The 27,961-nt window shown below is 40.7% G+C and overlaps 2 protein-coding genes across 2 annotated transcripts in view; one reads left to right on the forward strand and one right to left on the reverse strand.

The window, feature by feature from the left end:
• PGM5 (phosphoglucomutase 5) overlaps positions 1-13,122 on the forward strand; it is a 75,254-nt gene extending 62,132 nt beyond the window's left edge. Inside the window, exons 10-11 of the mRNA XM_042012870.1 lie at positions 221-355; positions 11,559-13,122. Coding sequence (XP_041868804.1) covers positions 221-355; positions 11,559-11,648 — 225 coding nt within the window. The 3' untranslated portion in view covers positions 11,649-13,122. The remainder of the gene's footprint in view (positions 1-220; positions 356-11,558) is intronic.
• A 7,180-nt stretch (positions 13,123-20,302) lies between these two features.
• TMEM252 (transmembrane protein 252) lies at positions 20,303-23,414 on the reverse strand. Its single transcript, XM_042013130.1, has 2 exons — positions 23,024-23,414; positions 20,303-21,176 (listed from the first exon to the last, which is right to left on the reverse strand). The coding sequence occupies exons 1-2, from the start codon at positions 23,368-23,370 to the stop codon at positions 20,981-20,983; spliced, it is 543 nt and encodes a 180-aa protein (XP_041869064.1). The 5' UTR covers positions 23,371-23,414; the 3' UTR covers positions 20,303-20,980.
• Positions 23,415-27,961: the final 4,547 nt, after the last annotated feature.

The raw sequence follows: 27,961 nt of genomic DNA on the forward strand, positions 1-27,961 counted from the left end.
CAGTAAGAGAGTATTTGTTATGAGGAGTGGGAGGGAATGCACAACATCATTTCTAGTCTTCAGAGGGGAAAAAAGAGTAATGAATGAGTTGTCCAAAGTTATGGGGAAAGAAGAATGGCATCCAAATGACTCTTCCTTTCACTTTTATTTTGAAGCAGTGAATGAAGATTTGTAAAGGTACTGCCACCTTACAGATATGCTGTTCCTTCTTCTTCCACAGGGGCTGCGGATTATTTTTTCAGATGCTTCCAGACTCATCTTCAGAATGAGTGCTTCTAGTCATGTGAGAGCTACTCTGCGGATCTATGCAGAGAGTTATGAAAAGGATCCTAGCCAACACAACAAGGAACCACAGGTAATGCAACAGCATTGTAATAAGTCAGTAAGTAAAGCACTACCTCTGTAATAGCAGTGGCTACAAGTTTTCATCTTTGATCAGAAGCAACACTCAACGCTTTGACCCTGTGTTTGTAGATTATTTTCCTAGTGTTGTAAATGTACACCTTTTGAGGAAGGACCAGCAGTTTTAATATACATTAGTCTAATAATCCAACACAACAGGAACGTGAAGGGCTGAGATGCCTCATGTTAAATGCTGGGCAGTGACTTCAAGTCTATTAAGAGAAGCCATTCTAGGCTGAATTTTTTTCAGAATTTTTTTAGAGTTGTGATCTGACTTATGGAACAATATTTTAAAAATAAGAAAACCGTTTTTCAAGCAGATTATCTGAGAGCCACTTAGGGCATCCCGAGGATTCCTCACAAACAGAGTGCAGTTAGGAAATATGGGTACCAGAGTCTAAACAGTGTAGGGATTCCCTGTAAGGGAAAGACTTTCAGCTGTCTAAGAGTTGTCATATCATAACCAGACTTCTTCCAAAGGAGAGTGAAAGTTGAGAGCAAATTGCTGGGTTGTCCAGCAGATGCCTTACACAATTAATAAAATAAATCACACTTCACACTCTCAGATTCTTCCCAGCAAATGTTCTTTATGCTGTTATATACAAGAGAGGACTAAGGATATTTTGTGGAAAAGAGGTTAAGCATTTGGTTTGTAGTAAATAAAAACGTTGTAGTTTTTAGTCTTGTGTGTTCATGACTGGAATGCAAATGCAAATCTACCAAAACAGATATGCTATCAAATGAATTTGAACCCTAGGTAAGGGTTGATGTTTGTCTTTCACCAGATTCTGACCATAAACTTAGTTTGTTTCTTCTTATGCTATTAAACAGTTATGTATCAGTCATGAAAAGTGCTTCAGTTGTCACAGAAATGTTGCAGAGTCCATGCCTGCAAATATGATCTGTTAAATTTATTTGCTTTTTTTTAAAGTAACAGTTTGCATCCTCAGTAACTTCTTGGATAGAATATTTAAAATGTTAAACCTCCAACAGAGTAAAGGACTGTATTTTAGCAATTTTATTGTTTTTCTGTGTATCTAGCTTTGCCCAGCTAGCGGGATCATTAATATATTTTGCCTGGGGAGGAACACTGCTACAACCCCATTTGCACTTGCTGCTATACTTACATGCTTACTTACATGGTAAGTTTTGGTATCTGGGGGCTGCAGGAGTTGCTTCTGTGAGAAGTTGCTAGAAGTGCTTCTGTGTTGAAAAGAGCCAGTTCTAGATGGCTCCTAGATGGACGCACCACAGGCCAAAGCTGTAGCCCCCTGTGATAACATCTTCAAGCAAGGCAATAAACTCTCTGTGCAACAACAGCAGGGAAAGGAGAAAGGGGGATACTTGCGAGAGACAACTCTGCGGACGCCATGGTCAGTGCAGGATGGAGGGGGAGTGATAGGGCAGTTTGGTGGGTATCTGACAACCAGCCAAGGTCAATGCACCACAGTTACATCAAATTTTGTTACTGCACAAATTGTTTATCAGTTGTGACTGCACTGACCATTTTAAATATGCTTCTTTGTGCTATGCAGATAAGGCATAGATGAAATGAAAGTAAGTCACAGTAAGAGACAGGCTATGAGTTGATTTTAGAGGTTTGAAGTGGACTTACAGTAACTTTGTGATACATAATCAAAATATGTAATCTGAGCATGTTTCTTGTCTGACAAATCCCAGTAGAAAATACAAGAAAACAATGGAGCATATACTGGCGACATTATGTAGCTAAACTTTTGACTATTTTATTGCAAATGAGCATGGTCATTTTAAAGTTGAATTGTTACTGCATTAACAGATTGTTTTATTTTTTTTGAGAGAAGTTATACTCTGGCAGAATTTAGGCTTGTGTGTCTCCTAAAGTAACTTACGGTCAATGCTCAGTATTTATCATTCGTTCTTTTAAATGAGTGGAAAACAGCAAATGTTCTCAGTGATTTTTCTACTTGTGAAGAGACTAGATTGAGGGAGCAGTGGTTGTCCTCAGAAAATGAGGAATGTGCTGCCCTGCTGTTACATTTCTTTCCTGTTCTGCTTGCATTTGCTTGAGAGAGGCACATAAAGTCTCACCAGCAATACAGACCATGTCCAGGGAGCAGCAAGAATGGGTCTGCTGCACAAGGCTGTAGGAGCCAGACACCCAGACCTGCTGCACCACAGGCAGTGCCCTCCTTGTCCAGGGACAGTCCCACAGCAGCAAAGAGAGGAGGACAGGGCAGGTCTCTGGTAACAAGCTCCCTTAACAAGTGATGGATCAAGTTCAGGGTTCATCTGGAGCAGCAGGAGATGGGACCAGAGACAAAGCTGGAAACAGGGCAACAGTGTGGACCTACCCAGGAGACAGGGTCAAAGTCGAAACTGGAGACAAGATACAACATATATCCAAGCAGTTTTTCAGGGAAAGGAGCTGCCTATAGCATGAGACTGAGGTCCACGCTGGCAGCAGAGCCAGAGATAAGGCTGGACACAAGCACTCCTATAGCTTAGCTCAGGCAGGGATCAACACCCCTGGGACAGGCTGTAATGTGCCGTGGGCTGGGTGCAGGAGAAGGTCCTCAGGGGACCCTAAGCAGGTTGGTAGGGCTTATGACTGCCCTTGAGGATTTCAGTTTGGTCTTTTACTCAGCACACCAAAAAGGGTCTGTTATTCCCAAGGACAGAAAAAAGGCTAGAAGGGAATTTTTCTGTGCATTTATCAGAGTCTGGCAGATCGCAACACTTTTGCTCTGTTTAATCAGGATATTCATAATAATCCCAGGGGTAGGAATGTCATTGCCTTGAAACTTGCTACAGGGACTTTCCTGCATTTATACAGTGCAGACAGGCATTTTAATATCCAGACTTCCTCAGGAAATACATGGTACTGTAAACACCCTCCTCATCTCCTGCCACGTGCACAAAATCTGGGCTAAATAGCAGTTTCATCTCAATTTATACAATAAATTCTTTATTTAGTTTCTCATTGCATATTATTGCACAGTTCCCACTGCTTCTCTTTCCTTGCCCTGGCGGTATGCTTTGCCAACAACAGGAGTGCATTAGAAACAACAAGGTCATAGATTGTATCCAACAGGCAGATGGCAGACTTCAAGGCGGGACGTAAATTTTAGGAGATCCTCATGTACAAAAATAACTAAACATTACCCAGGAGAACATTTGATAGTCTTCAGTGGAGTATGTGAAAGAGACGGAATAAAAACCACCTTTTTCAGAAAACAGCATTGCTAGGAAGGAGTGCCATGGTTTTCTTGATACTCTAATTGCTTTTTTTGTTTGGTTTGCTATGAAGTTCGTACTACATGCACACATCTCAAAGAGCTGTGACAGATTTGAAGTTTCAAGAACTTTGTTGTCTATTTGCTGTCAGTAATAGGAACATAGCATATACGTAAGTGGTCAGTTATGGAAAAAGCACTGACATAAAGAAGTGAGTTAAATACATACTTTATGTATTACCTTATGGTATTTAAGAAAATTGTTACATTTGGAATAATAATGCATATTTTTCTGTAATTGATCTTTGTAATTGAAGAGACGACTATATGTAATTTCTGTATTATTACACTCTTTCTGAAACAGCTCATCAGGAAAAGCTCCCTTCCATACCTTTTATATCATAAACCAAGACTTAAGATTATCTGATAGTTGGCTGCTTAATTAAATACTCATTTGGGTCTGCTTATTGCACCACCTCTTTCCAGCATCTTAATTTAGATAATGCACTGCTTCATGTTTTTGCACGGTGACAATTCCAGTCAATACGTGAATTGAAAGGCAAAAATTCCTTGATATATCTTTTTGCTTTTTATCACAAGAAATAAATGTCTCTGTCTTGACAGAAAGCTCACTCGTGTTGGAGGTTCCATTTTGTGGGATCATTATGGTAAATAGCTTGAGTTCGCCTCATACTAGCATCCTTTTTTCCTTCCTTTCTTTTCAGCAAGATTAATTATCCAACTTTTCAGTAGTGTTCAAGTTCTTTTAGTTTACTTCTGTAATCTTTGACAATGTAACTGCTGATGGTGAATATTCCACAGATAAGCAAATATCTGAACTACATCTTCCAATGTGCATGTCGAGATGTGCATATTATTCTGGAACACCAATTATGGCACTTTCTGAGTTGAAGTGGACCTTTTTGACCTTTTGTTCAGTTTATATGTAGGCCAGTAGCTGTGTTGTAAACTGTAGGTGCTAATGAATGTAAGAGTCACCCAAATCATGTTTTAGTACCATCTTTCATACAATCAATTGGTAATACTTTCTACCTCGAATAAAGCATACACAACTTCCTGATCTACAACAAAAGAGTCCAGGGGAAAGTGGTAAAATACGCTAATAATTAGAAGTCTGAGGTCATGGATAAATGTGAACAGCAGTGACTTCTAGCTGTTGAATGATCCCCTTAAAGAAATTTGCAGAAGCAGCTTCATGGACACCTGGGAGATAAGGGGTGGGTACTTTTTTCCATTCAGTTCTTTCTGTAAGCCAGTATCAACAGTGAAAACCAGGAGCAATAAAGAAAAATTACTATCATACTCTCTGTGAAGTGTATCAAAAACAATTCAATGTTTTCAATTCAAAATAATCAAATTCATTTCAGTGTGTTATGCATTTTAAAATAGTGTAACTTAGAGTGGTGATGCAATCTAGATCTAAAACAAAGTCTTGAAAACAATGCACAACACTTTCCTAAAACTGAAATGTTCTGCTGTAGAATTAAAGACCACTCCATTGATGTGCCTTGTCACAGGTGATGCCCTTCTCATCTCTGGGCATCCCTGAGAATATTGCTTTCCAGATAGTTTTTACATGGAGGATTTATGTTCAAAAATTATTTGGTTTTAACTATTCAAATAGGCATCCAACTAGCATTTCAGAAAGCTCAGTTCATTGTAACAAACAACATGTTTCTCTCTGACATCTTATATGCATTGGACCTTTATGCATTGGCATGCATCTTTTTTTAAGTGAACAGAGTTATGAGTTGTCGTAAATTTAATACGGGTGTAAAATGTAGAGACATGTTTATTGACCTTTAGTCTCATTTATAGCCTTAATTTATTAGGTCACCTCATTATTTGATATTTGTACATCCCCACACGTCTTGTCCTTTGTCTTAGCCACATGGATGTATTATTGAGCTTGGATAAGATTCAGACAGGAAGTTCATACACAAAGACAACGAAAGAAGTGATCCACTATAGTTGTACTTGTAAACCCAGTGTGTTCTTTTACAGTATGTCCTGCTGTTCCAGGATAAGTGTCCTGGAAAGAGTGTAGTCAGTAGCCCAGATTATTCTGATAATGACTTAATGAGCTCTGTTTACAGTACAGTATTATTTATTATGGAAATTCTGTCAGCAGTAAATAGGTGTTGTCACAGAGTCACAGAATTACAGAATGGTGTGGGTTGGAAGGGACCTTACAGATCATCTAGTTCTAACGCCCCTGCCATGGGCAGGGACACCTCTCACTAGACCAGATTGCTCAGAGTTCCGTCCATACCTGGCTTTGAAGATGAGGGATAGGACTCTACAACTTCTTGGGGCAACCTCTTCCAGTGCCTCACCAGCCACACAGTAAAGAATTTTTTCCTAGTATCCAATCTAAACTACTCTTTCAGTTTGAATCTATTCCCATTTGTCCTGTCGCTGTGTCACTGTAAAAAGTTTCTCTTTCTTGTAGGCTCCCTATAGGTACTGGAAGGCTGCGATTAGGTCCCCCTCTTCTCTTTGCCAGGCTGAACAAATTCAATTCTATCAGCCTTTCCTCATAGGGCCGGTTCTCCATCCCTCCATTCAGCTTGGAGTCCCTCCTTCGGATTTGCTTCACAGGTCCATGTCCTTCCTGTGCTGGGACCCCAGAGCTGGATGCAGCACTGGATGGTGGGGTCTCACCACAGCAGAGCAGAGCAGATGGGCAGAATCCCCTCCCTGGCCCTGCTGCCCACGCTGCTTTGGATGCAGCCCAAATGTGTCCATTTGGCTCTCTGGGCTGTGAGTGCCCATGGCTGGGTCATGTCCAGCCTCTCACCCACCAGCACCCCCAAGTCCTTCTGGGCAGGGCTGCTCTGATCTGTTCATCCCCAGCCTGTGCTGATACTGGGCATTGCCCCAACGGAGGTACAGCATCTTGAATTTGGTCTTATAAACTCCATGAGATTCCCATGAATCCATTTCTTGAGCTTGTCCAGTTCCCTCTGGATGGCATCCCATCCTTCAGGTGTGTCAACTGCACCGCTTGCTTGGTGTCATCTGCAAATCTGCTAAGGGTGCACTTGATCCCTTCATCCATGTCATTAATGGAAGTACTAAATAACACAGTATGGATCCCTGTATGGACCCCTGAGGGACACCACTTGTCACTGAAGTAGCATTGAGACTCTGAGCCATTGACCACTGACGTGACTGGACATAACTGTCGAACCAATTCCTCATCCACTGAACACTACACCCATTGAATCCCTCTCTCTCCATTTTGAGGGAGAAGGAGGTTGTGGGGAACTGTGCCAAAGGCTTTACAGAAGTCCAGAGAAGTGACATCTGTAGCCCCTTCCCTGTCCACTGGTGCAGTCACCCCATCACAGAAGGCCACTGGGTTGATCAGGCGGGACCTGCCCTTGGTGCAGTTGTGTTGTCTGTCCTGAATCACCTCCCTGTCCTACATGTGCACAGCTCTAGCAGCATCTGTTCCATGATCTTCTCAGGCAGAGGTGAGGCTGACAGGTCAGTATTTCTCAGGGTCCTCTTTTCTGCCCTTCTTAAAGGTGGGTATAATGTTTCCCCTTTTCCAGTCACCTGGGACTTGCCCTGACTGCAGTCACTTTTCAAATGTCATGGAGAGGGGCTGTGCAACTACATCAACCAATTCCCTCAGTCCTGTGCCATCTGTATTGGGTACTCTTTAAGCAGGATGCACAAATGCTGCAATTACTTTTGCCAAAGACTAGTAAACAGTGCGCTAGTTAGCCACAGAATCATTAGATTAGCAGCAGCCAAGCAAAGATTTTGGGGCAGGAGTTGTCTCTTTGTGTTTTTATTGAAAAAGGCAAGCCAATTAAAAAGGAAAAAAAGAGGTTGAAATATGTCTTGATCATCAAACACTGAATTTCTGAAACCATTTTTGAACAGCGAGCAGCAGAGGAACAAACTCCCTGATTTTCAGGTGAATCTTGTTTGTTACATGAAAAAATTTTGTTATATGTGATTGTATGTATGAGTGATTATATAAAGTGATTGTTTATGGTGCGAGATGGTCCAAGAGCAGGGAACTGAAATCAACAATTCAGAAGTTCTGGGTTCTGTATAACTTAATTGTGACAAAACAAAAGGAATCTCTATGGTTCTGTCAAGACACTGATACAACACTAAGTACAAGGGCAGTTTGCTAGACAATTATTGCCTCTGTTTATTTTTGAAGCACTGGGTTTTTAGCATGGCACGGGTTAGCTATTAGAACATACAGTATGGTCTATAAAAATCATATAAAGTTGTTCTGGTTTCATCTGGCTAGAATTAGTTTTCTTCTTAGTAGGTGGTAAGGTGCTGTTTTGGATTTGGTATGAGAAAAATGTTGATAACACACTGATGTTTTAGTTGTTGCTAAGTAGAACTTAACCTATGTCAAGGACTTTTCTCCTGTGCTCTCCCAGTGAGGAGGTGCACAAGAATCTGGGAGGGATCATAGCTGTGACAGGTGACCTGAACTGGCCAAAGGGATATTCCATACCACAGAACATCATGTTCAGTGTAGTAACTGTGGGGGAGTTAGCTGTGAGGGACTGATGGCTGCTCAGGTCAGGCTGCTCATCAGTTAGTGGGCAGGGGGCTGCTGCATTATGCATCACTTGAGGGAGTTTGGTTGGATTTTATTCCTTATTCTTACTCCTTTTTTGATTCATTTTGTTATTGTATCTTAGTTTATTTCAGTTATTAAGCTGTGCTTATCTCAGCCCACGGGTTTTACATTTTTCCAATTCTCTACTGATCTGCCAGGGTGTGAACAAGCAGCTGTGTGGTACTTAGTTGCTGGCTGGAGTTGAACCATAATAAAAGTTTTGTCTTTACTATTAAAAGTCGTAAGATTTTCTTAAAGGACACACAGAATGTGGAGACTTACATCTGTTTGAACATACTCTTAGATAATGCAGCATGTTTGTGCTATTCAGGTAATTTAGCTTCAGATTCTTCCCAAAGTCACACCATAGAGAGATAAAATTTTAGATCAACTGGGACTGCAAAGGAAATAAATCATGGGACAGTAATTATAAAATATTCCACAAATCGAGGAAATTAGTTTATCAAATCTGATCTTCCCCCAAAGCTCTTCGGATATACCAGAAAAGAACTAATCTTTTGCAAACTCAGATGTCTTCATGCACCACTCAGTTTACATTTTCCTTCTGTTTATTTCACCCGTCATGCCTGCCCTCCTCTGCTGCTAGCGGCAGAACAACGGGCTTCTTGACCTTTACTGTAATTTTGTTTGAGTTAACAGGCAAACCATGCACAAGAATAGAGAGGTCAGTTTCCTTTTCTTCTGTGGAAGGTGTGCTTCACGGTAATCAGCTGAACACCACCAGTGCTGTGGTAGTTACGGAGTCAATTCAGTTTGTTTCATGATGAACCACAGAACTTTTAGGACAGGTGGCTGTAGCATAAACCTTTCCAAAGACTTCTGGGTTTTTTGGAATGGGAGCCCAAAGCAGGCACACTGTGCTGAGCTGTGTGTTGAGCCCTTTTGGCAGAAGCCCTGCAGGATGTACAGGCACATGCTGAGCTTTTAAGCTTCAAGCCCTGTACATTTTAGCCCTGCCTAAATCTTTGATAAACTGGATGTATCATGGGACAAATCTTATCAGAGACCTTGATTAGAAGAGAGGACATTGTATGGAATTTTCTTGCAAGATCACAGAGAAAAAAATTGCTAATGAGCCAAGCAGGAATGATACGTGTCTGGCAGCTCTGGTACAGATTATTCCCAAGCAAAAAGCTTTTAATCTTTATTTGCCTGATGTTAGATATCTGCTTGCTTGATTTATTTCCTTGTAATCATTCCTCCCAGTTACTTTTTTAGAGATATAACTTCTATCGGTGATTGCTAAAGTAGGATTATTAAGTCAGTTCTGTTAGTTTTCAATTCTTAAATTTTATCTAAAGTGTAACATACCATGTGTCCTAAACAGTTGCCAAGAGATGAATGTGCTATTTAACATACAGAGTAATTTCAGTTGTCATTTAGACTTGAAATGTCAATGTACAATTTCTCAAGTAGACAGAACCATTGAAGAATACTTTTAAAAAAGATCTCTTTGAGATACTGAAGTCTTTCTAGAGGAATATTAGCAATAAATGATTGTTGGCTAAGATTTATCTCTTGCAACTGAAATGTAAACTATTCATGGCAGAGGTAAAGGAATTTTTAAAAGCCATATGCAGTCCTTGTTTCTTGTCATTCTGTCCTGTTCTTGCCATTCCAAATATAATGCACTCTTGCCTTTTTTACATCTTTTGGATGAAGAAAGTGTAAAAATTAAATTGAAGTGTGAAAAGACAATTAAATAAGACTTTCTCTGTTGAGAAGCATGATTGCAACAAGCAGAATACTTAGTAGTAATTGGAATCATTTGGCAAGCTAAATTGTTATGTAAATGAATAAACTCATTTGTTTCTGTGTTTTTTTCCAGCATTGTGTAGTGTTGCTTGTGGTCTTGGTTTTTTAAAATTCAGAATGCATTTGTTGCCTAAAAAGCAGGGTCCAATAAAGCGGGTCAGTAGAGTTGCTTTTTATTTTTTCCTGTGCTTTTTAGATTAAATAAGGAAGAGGTTACTTAGAGGAGTGCCAGAGAACTTCAAATGCTTTAGTCTCCAGCCTTATAAATTGGCACATTTTAATATTTACTTTTGCAGCATTTGCTTACGGATGTGAATTTGTGCTCTACATATTAATCTTCTCCAAGTATGTTTGACTTTAATAGACTTGTGTTCTGCTTCAATGATTATTCAGTAGATAGATATCTACAAATATGGAGCTTTTTTAACAATAACATGCTCACACTTGCACATAACTGAGCTTAATCATAAACTCACTTGACACCAGTGGCATTCATGGTGTTATGCCATGACTCTGCTTGCACGGTTAGTCTCTTCACTCTTGATATAACTGTCTGACTGTTTGCATGAATAAAGCAATCGCCTCATTCTGTCAGAAACTGTTAGGTGTCTGAAACAAAGTATTGATTATATTAGGCTTATAAAAAAAGATGTCTGTAAATTTCTCTAGAATTACTGTTTTGTTTCATTTGATTTTCAAACCTAATGTGTGTGAAGCTGGAATTAGTTAACTTGAAAGGGGCAGCTGGGGGAAATCTCCAGGGGTTGGAGAATTAGTTTAGTTATTAAATATGTGATTTTCTGAAAAGGAAGTTTCCACACAAAACTCCTCAGCTCTGCCATTTTATCTTTCTGAATCATTTAACTTACTGAAAGAAGATCCAATTGCCATTTTAAAAACAGCGTTTTACTTGATTTTCATGTGTTACTACCATAGTTGTTATCTGTAAGTCACCTATTCAGGTATATAAATGGCCATTTAATAAGGTCTGTAGCCTGAAACTTGAAAGTTCATGCCGTTCTGTTGGAATTTATCTATTAATACAATTGCATGTGGTGGTATTAGTCAAAACACACATCTGTGAATTCTGTTAAGGTAGTTGTTACAGTAACTTCTGACCCTAAGCTTCACTTATTAAGTGTATTTAGGAAGAAAATACCATCTATGTGGCTTCCACTCATCAGAATAGAAACAATTCTACCTCTGTGATTTCTAGGTTGTTTTGGACTGCAGATTTCAAAGATCTCCACAATTCCTGTTACACAGAGACAGTGATCAGTACAGTGTATATTTACTGGTTTCTCTTTTCTACATAACTTAGGTACACTCAATGTAACACTTCACAAAGCATATACTAAGCATGATACTTCATTGAGTCAAGTATAACAGGAATAGACACTAGAGCTGCGTCAGTTTTTGATATTATTAAATTATTTACTATTATTTTTGTATAATTCTACAGTTACAAGACGGATTTATAAGTGTAAGATGTCTTTCAATATTTCTGCTTTATGTAATTCAATGTATTTCTTCATTTTTAGGCTGTGCTGAGTCCTCTTATAGCAATTGCACTGAAAATATCTCAGATTCATGAGAGGACAGGCCGAAAGGGACCCACTGTCATCACCTGAAGCCATGGAAGATTGTTAAACCAGGGCCAAAAGAGGAACAGCAAGGAAGAGACAGAACCTTGTTAAGACTTGTTAGCCATTTGTGCCTTGTATGATTTTAAAAGTTTTCTTGGGAAGAGAAGTAGGGTGGGAAGAAAAATTTAATATAACATTGAGCATAATCATTTGCATTGATCTCCAAATGCAATAGTATATTGACTTATTTGTTTTACCTGCAGTATTGTAATTTCTGATAACAGTATAACCAAAAAAAAGGCCTTAACGTTCAAATGTTGTCAGTAATGTAGCAGAAAATGACAACTGCTTGGTTTTGAATGTTATGATAAAAGTCGGAGAAATTTCAGTTAGGGAGAGAGAGGGAGGAGTTGCAAAGCAAAGACATGCTTGGTGAGTATTGTTTGGGATTCTCATCACCTTCTGGTAGGTTTCTGAAGAGGCATACAGAGCATGTCTGAGTCAGAAGGCCATGTACTAAGCTCTGCACAGGGTGTGTTTCCTCCCCTGGTACCATGCCTCTTCTCCAGCCTGTCCTGTTGCTCACAGATGCACACTGACAGCAGTGGTGTATACACACTTACACTTGCTCCCAAAGATGGGGTTATTCCATATATTTTTACCCCTGCTTTTAAAACATATCAATGTGACTTGTGCCTTCAGATTTTCCATATTTTTTGACTCTTTGGTTGTTTTCCTCCAAAAGGAGGCCTTTGTGCTATAGAGCTGATTTTGTCCTTCCAGCAATATGTCGGGTATGGCTGTCTTCCGCAATATTCCTCATGTCAGGAGATGATACTGGTGCTTACTGTGTTTGAAGGATATTCTCTGCAAGTTCAGCAATTCTTTAAGAAGGAGTTACAGAAGTTTTTTTAAGTCTTTGGAATACTCATGCTCCACTTACCACAAAGTGAGTGAGTGAGAGGGAATTAAACACTGATCAATTGAATAGAAACACTAGTCTGATTCACCCTCTGGACACAGTTTCTATTAGACTCTTGGTAACAGTGGATCATGCAATAAAAATTTGGGGAGTGCAAGAGATGTCCCGGCATAGGTCTGAGAAGGCTGTTGGGGATATGGACATCAGCATTTTTCTGCTTGTGAAATGATACAGCAGTTCTAGCTACAATACTGTGCTCTGAAAAAGAACACAAACACTTTATGCATGTGATTTGCTTGAAAGCTTTGCTTCCTTGGAAACAGTGTGGTCACTTCTATCATTCGTCGAGGTGGCTTTGTGCAGCTTGCGTCTTTGCAGTGTATTTCAATTCATTGTGGTTGTCAAATTTTAGTACAAGTTATATAATATCTCAGCAAAGGAAATTGTTTCAATTTCTTTCAACACTTCTGTCAAAAAATGGCTATGGCACTTAGTATACAATAAAGATTAATGCTGTATATCTGTCTTAATATATAATTGTGGACAAGACACCCTGCACTTTCAAGCATCCTAATAAAATTGCCTTTATTACAATTACATTATTACTTAATTGACTCTAAACAAATGAGGTATGAATGTTCTCATGTAGTTTCCTACCTTACGATTAAGTGTTCCCATAAACCAAAAGAGATTTTTAAGACTTCAGTTCTTTTTATAAAGATTTTTCTTTTATATGACTATGACATTCTCGCACAGTTTGGACATCTACTTCTGAATGTAAGAGCATTCATCTTCACAAAAACCTTGTTTATCTAATACTTTATTATAGATTAAACTTCTCTAGAAGCAGGATAATAAGCTCCTAACTAGTAGATAACACATGGTCAAGCATAGACACACTCTGGATTATGATGGTTCAAATTACTGCGTTGTGTGAAAGAACATTCTGAAAGTCAGTCCACTAAAATTTCTAAAATCTCTTGCACACTCTCTGACAATGAAATGATTTTTGATCACATAGTGAACTAGCTGTTTATACTGTGGAGTATCCCATTTGCCACGCTTTTCTGGAATGGGGAGAATGTAGTTTAAAAAGATGTACTGAAGCCAGGTGCCCTTCAGGATGCAGTGGGAAGACTCAAGAAAAACAGGTGAGGACTGTGAAGAATATATTGTGAAGAAGCACATATTTGTGCTTTTAAAGGTGTCACTAGAGCTGCAGTAGATGGCAGTCTGCTTTCATGAAGGCAGTCATTGTAAACAAAGTGTGTATTTTAAAATCTCTGTATTGACTTTGTCCTGGGCTGCAGAAACATTAGTTGTGCCTGTGTACTGAAATGGAGAAAAGGGCTGCCTGTGTGTGGTTTTGAATAGCTGTCAAACAGCAGACTTGCAGAAGTAGCCTAACCCCCAAATCCACTCACCATCCCTTTTTTTATGGTGGTAGGTGATACTGATAAAATTTAACTGGTATTTTCCACCAGTTAATTGTTTTTCTCAGCAAGAAGATAAATAAAACTTTGTGAGGCTTGAGTACAGCTCTTTATACCTGATGTGTGTGGGAGAGGACTGTAGCTGCAGTCTCATAGAGTGTGCTGCATTTCCTTAGGTCTTTTAATTATTAACATGAGAGATGAATGCATGGAAAAAAGCAAGGTATATGAACTTAAAAAAAAGATGCAAAGCTCCTTTAAAAACAGATCATACATACATTTAGCAGAGAGAAAACGATTATTAATATTGTTCATCTTATCACAGTGTCTAGGCACTGTGACAGAGACCCACACCCTTTTGTGCTATTGTTTAATTATCAGCTTCCTCAAGTCTGGAAGTTGCAAGATTTCCTGTATTACTCAGCTGTGATTGCATTAACATTTACTTGGACAATTCTGTTTCCCAAAACCTCAGCTTTTCTCTGTTCAGAGACAATTTGGAAGGCAATATACTACTCACCTGAACCACAGGATCACAGAATCCTCAAGGTAGGAAGGGGTGTCTTGGTTTGAAAGACAGGCGTCTGCTAAGGAAGGCAGGAGCATCCCTTGGAATGGCAGATGTGACCCCCCTTTCCGTCTAGAGTTATTATAATTTTGAAATCGAGGGGCTTTTAGGCAAAGATGTGGGAAATAGGAATAACAGTTCTTTACTATTATATATCTATATGTGTATAACCAGTCAAACAAACAACAATAACTCTGGCAGTAACAGCAAACACAAACCCAGTCCCAGCCCTCTCGGCTGTCGGGCCCTTTCCCCTCGGGTGCAGTTCCGCTCGCAGCCGGCAGGGGCGCTGGCGGCTCCCGGTGAGCAGGGCAGGTGCGATGGTTCCCCCGCGGCTGCAGGGGGCGCTCCGGAGCGAGCTCGGGGAGCACGCGGCAATGGCGGCCTGGGATCCCGGGAAGGGATGGGACAAAGGCTTCACAAACCCCTGGGCAGCCGATCCCGGTGTCCGGCCGGGCCCTCGGGAACAGCAGGCTGGAACGGCAGGGACGAGCACAAATCTGGGGTGGCTGACAAGGTGTATCCAAATGGGAACCCACCGCAGGTCTGGGCAGGCAGGGCGAGCAGGGCTACAACGCAGTGAAGGCTCGAAACAGCGGCGGGGCAGGGTGGCCGCGGCCCGGCTCCCAGTGGGGCAGGGAAGGCGGGCTTGGGATCCTGGGGCTTCTCTGGCAGAAGGAAAAAGCAGCCGAAGAAAGCAGCCTCCCTCTCTGTCCAAATGCCGGGACCGACTGACTGCACACCCAGGTGAAACAAAAGAGTAGCCAGATGCACCCCACCCCAATGGCCAGCTCTTTTGTTTTTCTGAAGTACCCAGCAATTTGTCCCCCTAGCAACACATATGGGGGAAATTCCTTTAACAGGAAAAAAACCTAGGAGAACTCTTAAAACCCCAGCAAGGGGCCATCCAGTTCATCAGGACTAAAATCACCTAGTCTGTGTCCCAACTCATAGGAGAGTCAGGTAGAGGAGGCTGCCCAGGACCATGTCTAGTTGGTTTTGATTATCTCAAAAGGTTGAGATGCCATAACTTCTCTGGGCAAACTGTTCAAGTGGTTGACTGCTCCCATAGTGAAAAAAAACCCAAAAAAACCAACAAAAAACCCAAGACCAAAAACCTTGAGTGTTCAGATGACATTTCCTGTGATTCAGTTTGTGCCCATTGCCTTTTATCCTGTTACTGAGCCTGAGTCCATATACTTCTTCCTTTCTCATCAAGTATTTCTAAAAATCAGTAAGATCCTTCTCCAAACTAAGTACTCCCAGCTCTCTCAGTGTCTCATCATACGACAAATGTTCCAGTCCCTTTTTCTTTGTGGCCCTTTGCTGGAGGTACTCTGCAATGTCCATGTCTGTTTTGTGCTTGGGAAGCTCAGACCTGGCCCTAAGCACTCCAGATGTATCTTAACTCCACCAGTGCTGAGCAGAAGGGAAGGATCACCTTCCTTCACCTGCTGGTACTGTTTTTCCCGATGCAACCCAGGATGTCATTTGCTGTCTTTGCAGGTGAGTTGCTGATGAGTTGACAACGTTTTGTTCGGCATGTGACCCCCAGATCCTTCTCTGCAGAGCTGTTTTCCAGCCCACTGGCCCTAGCATGTGTTGGTGCCTGGGTTTGTTCATCCACAAGGGCAGCACTTCCCTTTTTTGAACTTCATGAGGTTCCTGTTGGGCTATTTGTCCAGCCTTTCCAGGTTCCTCTGAATGGCAGCACATTCGCTTGGATTGCCAGCTGCTCCTTCCAGTGTTGTATCATCTGCAAAACTGCTGAAGATGTGCCCCACCCCATGATCCAGATGATGCCAGTATTGGCTCCCATATTGACCCCTGGGTGACACTGCTGGTAACTGGCCACCAGATAGACTTTGGAGCAGTGATCACAGCAGCTGGCTGCATAGCTGCTTTTCAAATCCACCTCACGGTCCTCTTATCTAAATTGTGTTTTATCAGTCTATGAAAATGTTTTTGGAGATGGTGTCAAAAGCCTTACTAAAGGCGAGGCAAACAATATTCACTGCTCTCCTGTCATCCACCAGACGAGTCATCTCATTACAGAAGGTCATCAAGTTGGTTAAGCACTATTTGCCTTTCATAAATCCTTCCTGATCCTAATCACCTTCTTGTCCTTGGCTTTGGCAAGGATTTTGTCATAGCTTTGGCAAGGGTTTCCAGCATTGGCTACTCCATCACCTCCCCAGGAACTAAGGTGAGGCTGGCCAGCCTGTAACTACCCAGATCCTCCTTGTCTTGAAGACAGGAGTGATACTTGCTCTCTTACCTCAGGGACCACTCCCAGTCACCCACGATCTTCCAAAGGCAATAGAGGGTAGCTTGCAATGGCATTGAGTCAGCTTCTTCACCTCTGTGCATGCCATCCTAAGTCATTCCATGGATTTGTGTATGTCCTGTTTTCTCAAGTGGTCCCTGACCTTTTCTTGCTCCATCCAAGGTAAGTCTTCCTCACTCCATATTTTTCCTCTAGTCTCAAAGGCCTATGATTCCTGAGGCTGCTTTTACCAGTAAAGATGGAGGCAGAGAAAACATTGAGCACCTCAGGCTTTTCTATGCCCTCTTTTAACTCGTGTAGCTGTAGAAACTTTTCCCATTACCCTTCACATTTCTCACCTGTCCTAGTTTTGTCCAGGACAGAGTTACTTTTGCATTTGCTGGGATGGGGGTGTGGGAAGGGCATGGAGACTGAAGCCATATGGATGTGCACAGGTGATTTATTCTATATGACTCATGACATCGCTGTGGAACACGGCTTTGGATGGAAGAAACGGCAGAGTGGGAGCACAGCCATTTTTGTTCTCTCTTTACCTGTGGGAGCAAAGCACTGGACAGAGTGGTGCAGTTGGTGTGGTCTGGGCGGAGAGGTGCAGATGGTCTGGCTGGGGGGCTTGTCCATGATTGTTTTCCGTTGTCTCAGGCGTGGGATAAAAAGCCCCACGCTGGCTGTGGTAATGTCCATCCTTCTCTCCTTTGTCTTGGGAAAAGCTGTGTGGCCACCAGGGCTGCAGTAACATCTGCCATTTTTCTCTTTTGTCTCAGGAAATGCTGCATGTCACTGGCCATGGTAAAAATGGGGCGGTTGGACTTCCGTAAGCATTTTTTGCATGTAATCTCTATCTTTTATACATTGTTATTATTACTATTGTTGCTGTTACTGTTTGTTTTCCTTATCTCATTACTGTTTTTCCAGTAAATTGTTGTCTCAACCCATAATCTCTGCCTTTTTTGTCCCTTTCTCACTGGAGAGGATGGGGGAAAAGGAAGTGGCTGCTAGGAGCTTAATTTCCAGCTGGTCTTAAACCACAACATCACCTCATTCAACTCCAGGTGGGCTTTGGCTTTCCTCATCTCATCCCGGCATGATTGGACAGTGCTCTGTATTCCTCCTAACTGCACTGTCCCCGCTTCCACTTATCATACATTTCCTGTTTATATCCAAATTTAGTCAGGAGCTCTCTGGCTATCCATGCAGGCCTTTTGCTGCCTTTGTTTGATTTCTGCATGTCAGTTGAACCATTCCTGAGCTTGAAGGAGGTGATCTGTGAGAATCAAACAGATGTCCTGGACTCATCTTTTCTCCAGGGCCAGACTCTTCCAAGCAACTCTAAAGATGTTAAAAGTCTTCTCTGCAAGCTGTGGTTCCACTCTTTGTTGTTCTCCCTCCTCTCAAATTTCTGAATTCACCGCTTCATGATCACTGCAGCAAAAACCTTCTCATGCCCATGCATTTCTTCTGGTGTTGCGAGTGCCAAGATTGGCTCTTCAGTCAGCAGTGTCAGGAAGTTGTTTGTCAATGCACTGAAAGAATCTGTTCTGCTCTGAAGCTTTAGTTTGACTGGTTCATATCCTTTAGCCCAAAGAAAATTTATTTTAATGCAAAATTTCCAGCTGCTACTCTTGGCAAAGATAATTTAATGCTATTAAGTATGATCAAAAGCAAAGTGTTTAAAACCTTTTGCTGCTTTAAGATTGACAATTTTGAGCTCGTTGTCCATGCCATTTTCCATTCATAATAAAATTGTTCATTAGCTGAAAAGACAAACTTAAAACCAGATTTTATCAAAATATTAGGTACTAACTTTAATGTTCTCCTTATCTCAATAACTTTTTTGTATCAAATACTTTATTGCATACTGCAGGTTGAAGATGCATTTATTTTCAGTTTCACATTTCTGGATCCATTATGACTTCACCCCATCTGCAAAGGGCTGGAGCTAAAAAGGGGCACTGCAGGACTCTCGTGGAATTGGGAGAAAGGAAGAGAGGTTTAGGTCTTCCTGATTGTTCATAAATTATGTGGAAATGCTGAATGCATTTGCTATAGTGAACTGCTCCAAGAGCAAACTTTAGTGGTGCTCCTGCAATATTTGCTCTCTGTATGACCCAGAACTGTAGTCCCAGCCATTTCCCACTCATTTGGTCTTGCTTTAATATCACCTAGCGGAAACGTTAGATATCCATAGGAAAAAAAAATAATCTAAGCATGCACAGGACAAGCATTTTGCTGTGGGATATCTCTTGGTTAATCAGCCTCATCTGCCGTGATTGATGCCTGCATTGATACTTGAGCAATGCCAGCTGTCTTCAGAATCTGGAACTCTGGAGTAAAGATGCAAGAGGTTTTGGGGGATGGGTATGGTAATGCTAAGAGGTAAGACCATAACAAGGTCACTCAAGTAGATCCTCTCTTCGACTGTTTTGGAAATAATGTGTTGTTCCTCTGACTTATTGTTCTGTGTGCTGTGCTGCTTCTCAGTCACTTTGAAAAATATTTATATCTTCTGTCTCTTTCAGGCACTCATTTTTCTCTCTCTGGGTACTTTACTACATTTCTCATCCTCAACTTGTCTTGAAAGGGTTTTTCTTCCTCTGTAGTTTTTCCACCCGATTTCATTCTTTTCCTTTCTACTTACAGCCATTGAAGAACTGTATGTTCTTCCCATAAAGGATGAAATTCTTTGAAAGGCAAAACTGATGCAACTGTCAGTTTCCTGGCCTTAGCCATGGCTACCATCATGGCTTGCATGTACAGTCATTATGCTTGACTTGTAGTCTTACAGTATGTGAGCATCTGGAAAGTGTGCTAGCTTTTCTGTCTTGCTGGTCTGTGACAAAACTGGGAACAGGTCATCCAGAGAGATGATACATGCCCCATCCCTGGAAAAATTCAAGGTCAGGGTGGACAGTGCTCTGACCAACCTGATCTCATTGAAGATGTACCTGCTCACTGGGGCTTGGACTGAATGATCTCTAAAGGCCCCTCTAATTCAAACCTTCCAACCCAAAAAGAAAAATTCCATCTAAAGTAAATGTTACAAGTTCAAATCTGAGTGAACCTCATGAAATTTTTCTTGTAATCTGGAATTATAGATGACAGTGGCCTGAATGCAAATTTGCCTCAGTGATTTTGTAGGAGGAAGTATACATGCAGCTGAAGAAGGAAGAGTCCAAGCCTGTATTTTTTCTGGTGTTGTGTAATTATGAGGCCGCTTGTGTCAGAAACAGGGTACAGGGTCCCTTTTTCAGTTCCCACAGTCTTGAGCAAGCTGTGACAAAAGCAATTGCTCTTAGAGTTGGCTCAGAGGAGTCAGAGATTATTTTTCCTCCTGCAATTGCTATCTCCCTCTGAGGAGCTGTAAGTATAACCAGAGCTCTCTCTTTGGCAGCTAGGTGGTGTATTTTATTGTGCCCTTATCCTGAATCATGGGCACCTCAAATCATATAAGCAAATACAAGGCATTTGTTTTAAATACAAAATTTATTCATGAATTCACTAGTAAAATAGCAGTTATTTTTACCCCACATAAAACAAGTAACTGGAAAGGCATACAATACAAAAATAATCAGTTGCAACAAATACTCTGCAAATTCCAAACAAAATCTGAGCTAATAGGTTTCCCAAATCAGTTAAAGTTTCAAAACCATAAATGACAGCTTTCATCTGAAACTCCTTATGAAGCACAAGACAAGACTGATAACACCATGATGCTTCATTTATCTTGCAGCGTAAGAAACTCCTGTTGCCAGAGATGGTGACTTCTGCAAGACACAGCCTGAGCATTTCCATCTCTGCAGAGATTTATTCTAATCTGCAATATTGAGCACTTTTACATATCCCCTCTAACTCCACTCTAAGTTGCAAATTATCAGTATTTTTCCTGTGCAATTTCACAGGAAATAGTAGCGAGTGTACTATTACAGATAGTATCAATAGTAGTGTACTATTAGGATCATTGACACAGCTCTTCCCCTCTTCTTCAAGTTTTCCATGCTTCACAGATGCAGGATTTTACTGGCTGCCTGTCTCTCATGTTTTGACAGGTGTTGCTCTTCCTGAGGTCTTCTAGAAGTCTGTATCCTGTTGGCAACTGATTTCTTGTGTGGATAGATGAGAATTTAACCCCACTCTGGGGTTTGGGTCTTGGTCAGCTGTTTGCTGCTGCTACACAGAGAATGTGTATGGTGGTGGCTGTTCCTGCTCATTTGTTTCACTGACAAACTCTGCACTACTTTCACTATATGGAGGCGGAGGGATATTGATGAATTCTTGCTGTTTTAGTGTGGAGGCAACTGACAGTGGAGACACAAGTTTTTCATGATCTATGCTGTCTTCATAAGAGGGAGGAGAGAAGTCAGGCCTAAAATAAGCAAACCAAAAAGAAACACATCATGGTAAAGTGTGATTTATCTCACAGAGCTTGGTTAGATGCTTTTTCTGTTATGTTTCCAAAATTTAGATGAGGCTTTAACTGTAAACAGACACCTAAGTGTGTTCGGAGCAATGGATTATATTAATATAAAAAAGTAGGCACAAGTGGAATAATTTCCCTTGTCTTGGTACAAAATATTTTATTAAAACACAGCATTCTAAAAAGACAACCCTTCCCCACGAAAATTCCCAACCATGGCATACAAATACTCATGCTTGTGAGTATTTCAACAAGTGCCTGAGAAGAGTTTAATTTGGAAGAAGAATGAGATCAGTGTTCAAAGTTATTCATTATTACAATAACCATTGTTTTCCAGAGTTTTAAAATAAAATTGGTATGTCTGTGCTTATCTAACCAAAATTTGCTGAATGTTTTTTTTATAGTTCTTTTAGAGCACCCATTGTCAGTGTTTCTAGTGTGGTTTCCACAACAGTACAGGAAAAGTAATTTGTATCCAGCGACCCTGTTAAAGAGTTTTGCCAGGCCTAGTGCCAATCAGTTTAAGAAACTCTCTCTCTCAAAGCATCAGACTTTGTTAAGAAACAAAATCATAGGGTCACAGAATGTTTTGGGTTGGAAGGGACCTTAATGATCATTTAGGTCTAGCTATGGGCACAGCCACCTTCCAGTAGACCAGGCTGTCCATCCGACCTGGCCTTGAACAATTCCAGGGATGGGGCAGCCACAGTTTCTCTGGGCAGCTTGCTCCAGTGCCTCACTGCTCTCACAGTAAAGCATTTTTTCCTTAATATCTAATCTAAACATAACCTTTCTCTACTTGAAACCATTCCCCCTTGTCCTGTCACCACATGTTCCTTTTAAAGTCCCTCTCCATCTTTCCTGTAAGTTCCCTTCATGTACACAGGGTGCTGTGGTCTCACTGGAACTTTCTCTGAGCTGAATAACTCCAACTCTCTCAGCCTGTCATCATATGAGAGGTGTTTCATTCCCCTGATCATCATCATGGCCCTCCTCTGGATCCACTCTAGCAGGTCCATGCCCTTCCTGGGCCAAGGACCGCAGACCTGGACGCGGTGTTCCAGATGGGGACTCACAAAGACACAGCAGAGGAACAGAACCCTTTCCCTCAGCCTGTTGGTCACACTTCTTTGGATGCAGCCCAGGACACGTTTGGCTTTCTGGGATGCAAGTGCACATTGCTGGGTCACACTGAGCTACTCATCAACAAACCCACCCAAGTTCTTCTCCCCACGACTGCTCTCAAACCATTCTCTGCCCAGCCTGGGTTTGTACTTGGATGTGTGCCAACACATGTGCAGGACCTTGCACTTGGCCTGGTTGAATTTCTTGAGATTTTCAAATAGGGGGGACAATTAGACAAGAAAATTTAAGCAGGAGCCATATAATGAATGAGCTGAGGCTCCTTGCATACTTCAGCTTTGATAACCTACATGAGCATCTACCCCACAGCAGCATCTTAAATTGTCTGCTGAGATGGAACTCAGGATGCTCCTGAGTGAGGTTGGTGTAACTCCACCTGCTGCCTCCATGCATGACTTTGGAAGCTTTGGAAACTCGGAATCTTTCTCTCTTTCATGCGGTATACGCTACCTTACGTATTGTTTGCATGAATGGCTGTTTGCACATTGCTTCTTGCTCTAGCAAATAAAAATTCAGACTACAATTCTCTCCACAGAAAAATAATAAAATGGCTACATGATTTGCATCTTGTAAAAGTCTTGTATTGCTTCTTTCTTCTCACAGTATGTTTTAATAATAGCATCCCTCCCTCCCAATTCATCTGCAACACATACCTGTCTATGGTGCAGACATGTAGTTCTCTGTGGCTGGGATTTCGGATGAAGATGCCAAGGGCCCTGTATTTCAGGGCTTCATGGAAAGTGCTCCAGAAAATGCCAGTAACAAGGAGAAAGAGCCCCAAAGCTAACAGGCAATAAAACACTATCTTGTTTTTTCCACATCTGCACATAGGGGAATCTGTGGACATGGAAAGTACTCCCAGGCAAAGAGTGGAGAAGCTGAGTAAGAGCATAAATAGACGAATCAAAGTAAAAAGACATTTTGGCATCTTTTGCAGAAGACACAGCACTTTGTTCCTGTCTGCTGTTTGTTTGCTGGCTCTCTCTGCTGTACTTCTCATCTTCGTGTATGGGTACCTTATATACTACAGGACCAACTGGCCCTTAAACAATTAAGAAAAGCAGGCAGTTCTGACTTACTCATTAACTCTTTGAGAGACTTATAAACCCTTTTGAGATTAATTTGTAACCTTCTACCTACGTTAAGGAAGGAAGCAGAAACTTTCTGAACCATCCCTTTGCCGCTGTAATCTCCGGAGTGTAAACTTGGCCTGCTACATTCATGGCATGATTTGCAGTGGTTTATACACTTCGCTGCTTATGAATGAGACCTGGATTTGTTAAATTTGACTTTAAAAGAAAAACAACCAACAACCAAAAAAATGCTGTTCAGAAATCCCCATTAAAAGTTTGAAGGGAAAATACGCTTTGTATACATGCGGACATTGACATGGGAGGGGAATGGGCCTAGGTAAAAACTGCTGTTCTCTGAGAGGCCATGTCATCTCACCTTTTCTCTCTGACTTGCCAAGATAAGGTAGCACTAAAGAATAGTACTGTCTGACAGGTATCAATCTAGGTTCAACAAAGGATTTACTTCTCTAAGCACTAGCTGTTGCCATCCAATACCTTGGTCCAGAGAACCTAGGAAGTTGACATGAAGCACTTACATGACCTTTGCAGTACATAAAGTAGTCCAGCACCTCAGACTGGGACACAGGACAGCTCCCAGAAGAAGCAGCAGGAGGCTGTGAGCTCCCAGAAGAAGCAGCAGGAGGCAATACCTCTCTTAGTAAGCAGGTTTCCGAGACGTGAAGTTACCCCAAAGATAAGCTGGGCTTTGACTAGCCCTCACAGCTTTCTCTCCAGCTCCCTAACTTGGGTGGTTATTACTGGATGGGTATTACAGCAGGCAGCTCACACCTACCTATACTGCTTTGTAAGGTTCGAGCTGCAAAAACAGCAAAAAAATCAACAGCAAAAACAGCAAAAAATTCAACTGCAAAAGCAACTGCTGAGCACAGCAAACAGATCACTTCCCTTAAAAGAGCTGCTCCACTGGAAAAGACATAAAGTGGAGCAGATTCCCACTAATGTAAGTTGCCACTTAGCATGTGTGCAGGTGCATGCTTCTCAGGGACGGGGTGGGTCAGGGAAAACTTATTTTAGGCACTGGCTTCACCAAATTCAGGTCTTTACAAGAAGTGGCCCAGTTGTGACAGAGGAAATCGGTAACCAGGAGGGTAAATTCATGTGTTGGGGTAGGAGTTCGTGCAGGGAAGGTGCGCATGGAGGCTGAGAACATGAGAGGCAGGTGAAGCACAGTGAAATGGTAGAGTCAGTGCTGCTGGATGCCCACTCAACAGCAACAGCTGCTCTTCCAGAAATGCAACTGCGAAAGTGTAGTGTGATGGAAACACATTAAAATAAACAGTTTCGATAGGCAAGTAATTTACATCTGTCTTGCCAGCTATGAATTCCACCAGCTCATCTTCCTACTGCTGCAGGACTGTTTTCCAGGACATCTTTGCTTCATGCTCTGTTGTTTCAAATATTAATGAATCGTCTTCCTGCAATTAGTTTTCCCATAGGTTAACAGATCCAGCTGAGTTTACAATAATACTTTTTTTCTGTATAATTTCTACTTTCTGCATATCTGTTAAACATACTTTATTTTACAAAATACTTTTTATTACGTCTGGGGTTTTAGATGTTTCATATCTTAACTCGCCTAAATAGAGATACTGAGTTATTCATGACTGCTATCTAAAGTTCATTTAATTAATGTAATTCCCATCTTCTGTAGTGCTATTCCCTCTGCTACAAGATGGTATTTCTGAAACAATGATGTTGATAGGAATAATTTTTACTTCTTGTTTTCTATACAGATCTGTACTCGTTGACCTGTTTGGTCACTGAAATTTATAACTGGAACATTAGCATCATATCTGTGGTGATAGAGAATTAGTTAATTGTTACAGAAAAACCTGTAGAGAAAATTGTATTTTGTCTATGTGAAAAAAGATCTAAGAATTCAAATACACCCCCTTTTTATACTAGGAAAAGAGATAAAAAGAGATAGTCTGAAAAAACCCTTAACAAGGAAGTTAAAAAGATTAAATAAATGTTACTACTCTCAGAAGAATCAAAGCCAGAGACTACGCTACACTTCACTTATGGGGAAGAACTGGATTGCATGATAAACTTTAGCCAAGGAAAAACTAATTTTCTATGCCAGCCAGTTCCCTGAAAACCATAAGAAATTAAAGGGAAGCAAGCGAGACCTGTCAGTGGCAGCTGCTGACTCCACAGGATGGTGAAAGCAGAACCCACCCATGGGGAGGGAGCAGGCCTGTGGAGAGGCTGCAAGGTGCTCTGGACAGCTCAGCACTGTCTGGGAGCTGAGGACTGGGGGGGTCACAGACTATGAGGGGTTAGTCCTTGCGATGCTGTGGGAGAAGAAGGCATATTTAGGAGCCCCTTTTATGGGGAAGATGTACATCTGCCTCTTGTTTTGCATTTGGAGATTTGCAGGGTTTTTTTTGTAGGCTGCAGAAGTTCGGTGATTTCTCTGAGAGGTCAGTTTAATCTATTGCAACAGACTACGGATATATTATCCTTGAAAACAGCATTTGATTCTAAATTACTGCATCTCACTCAGCGGGTATATAATGGAAAAGGACAAAGAAAAGTGAGAATAGCTCCATAACACTGTTTAATTATCAGGGTTCCATTATTTTTCTTACTTTCCATCACTTCATATTTTCTGTAATGTTGTTCTTGACCTTTTACAATTTCCCTAACATTTTGCAGCTTGATTATTTTATTGGCAGTGAGTGTCTTGGACTGCATCAGACTGGATGAGCAGATTTCCTATTTCTCTTAAAAAACAGGAAGAAAGTTGCTTCTAATGAGATCAGGTGGGAAAAGGGAATAGTTAACACAGTGTAAAGGTTAGTGAGCAGAATTGGCTGCTGACCAAGGTCAAAAGGTAGCAGTCCAGATGCAGAAAAAACACATCTTAGGAAGTCTGGTTGAAGATGAACTTAATGGATGTTCCACTGGATGATTTGACGATTGTGATTGTTTGGCAACTTGCATTTCACTTGGAAAGGTCACTGCTTATCCTGTATCCTGTTGAAACATGTAAGGTTTCAACGGACCAGTTTCTAGAATTATGCTACTCAAAAAGAAATTTACGATACCATATACATTTTCATGAGAGTTGTGAAACACAAACTTATTTTTTAACTGCTTAAAAAATGGAAATCTTGATAATCAGAAAATAAAAAAAATAACTTTTTCTTGCAAATATTTGGGTTGTGTTAGTGCCAGATGCATATCATATCACAGTACATCACAGAAGATAATGTCATATTAGAGGTCACATTTGCTACTAAAAAGTGATGTTTTACCAGAAATTTGAATATGAATATGAATATGTTTTGCTCTAGTCTGAAAGGAATTATTTTTAACAAAACTAAAACTCTGAATTTACACCAGTTTTGTTTTTCTCTTCTCTAACTTTCTAACATCCTTATCTGACATGATTTGTTGTAATAACTCACTCAAAGGGTTTTGTTTGTTGTTGTCAATAATACAGAGCAGATTTGCCAATGGGTTTCTTTAGCAATTCCAGTATTCATTGAAAATATGCAATTGAGGTAATGAGAAATGATTTTAAACTCTGCAGATGTAGTCTCTTCTCCGTATCATACCTGAATTAATTGCAGTGGTTTTGAGAACATAGAAAGTTTAAGAATGACTGAGAGTTGATGCAATATGAACATCAAAATCATATTTCACAGACCAGTTCCCAATCTGAGAATTTGATGATGCCTATGCAAAACAAGATGCGTAAACACAACCAGGGCTACTCTTGGTTTTTGAAGATACTATGGTTTTAGGAGGTGTAGCTCCTATTTGAGAATGAATGATTGAATTTCATAAAGGAAAATAGGCATAATTCATTCTACAGCTACTTGAAAAGAGAAGGGATAAACTAATTTGATTGAAGACAGTACACTGCAGGATTTTTTTGAGAAATTTCCCCAAATGGTTGAGAATAGTTTACTCTGGATACAGGTAACATAAACAAGCAATAAATATTTAAAATAAAGAGAATTTAGATACTAAGTTTTAAAATCACCGAGAAAATGTTGAGGTTAACAGATGATATTTTAACAAATATTTAAACTTTATTTTTGGTGAACCAGGTGTCCTTTTTTCCCAGGTATTCTTTCCAAATTTTATTGTTTTATTTATTTACTAAAAGAATGAAATACAGTAATTGTGATAACTAACAATAAAGTTTAATAGTTTAATGTTTTATTATTTTAAATAGTTTGAAGTGATGATGTAAACTGTCTAGTCAGAAAAAATTACACATAAATGGGACAGTTCCCTAATGAATGTGGAACTATCTTTGGTCTGTCAGACTATTGATATATCTATCAGAACTTGTATATTTTTGTAAAACTTTGACATGAACATGATGGATTATCAGCAGATCTGAGGCCTTCCCTTTTAATTTATATCTGGCAAAACCAGAATGCTAGCTGTGTAAAAAAAAAAACAACCCCAAAACCAAAAGAAGATACAGTAGCTATTGCTCTTCTTTTTCTCTGAGCAAGAAGATTTAGAGGAAGGCTC

Source organism: Corvus kubaryi, unplaced genomic scaffold (genome assembly GCF_017639235.1).
Source record: "Corvus kubaryi isolate FWS band 111438036 unplaced genomic scaffold, C.kubaryi_AGA036_p1.0 split1-37296, whole genome shotgun sequence".
In the NCBI taxonomy this organism is placed as follows: Eukaryota; Metazoa; Chordata; class Aves; order Passeriformes; family Corvidae; genus Corvus; species Corvus kubaryi.

What these genes read in the sequence shown, in the direction of transcription:
- TMEM252 (XM_042013130.1), bottom strand. Translation starts at nt 23,370, where the DNA reads ATGAGAAGTACAGCAGAGAGAGCCAGCAAACAAACAGCAGACAGGAAC. An exon ending in CATGTCTGCACCATAGACAG is followed by an intron (nt 21,177 to 23,023) that starts GTATGTGTTGCA and finishes TGCTTATTTTAG; the next exon opens with GCCTGACTTCTCTCCTCCCT.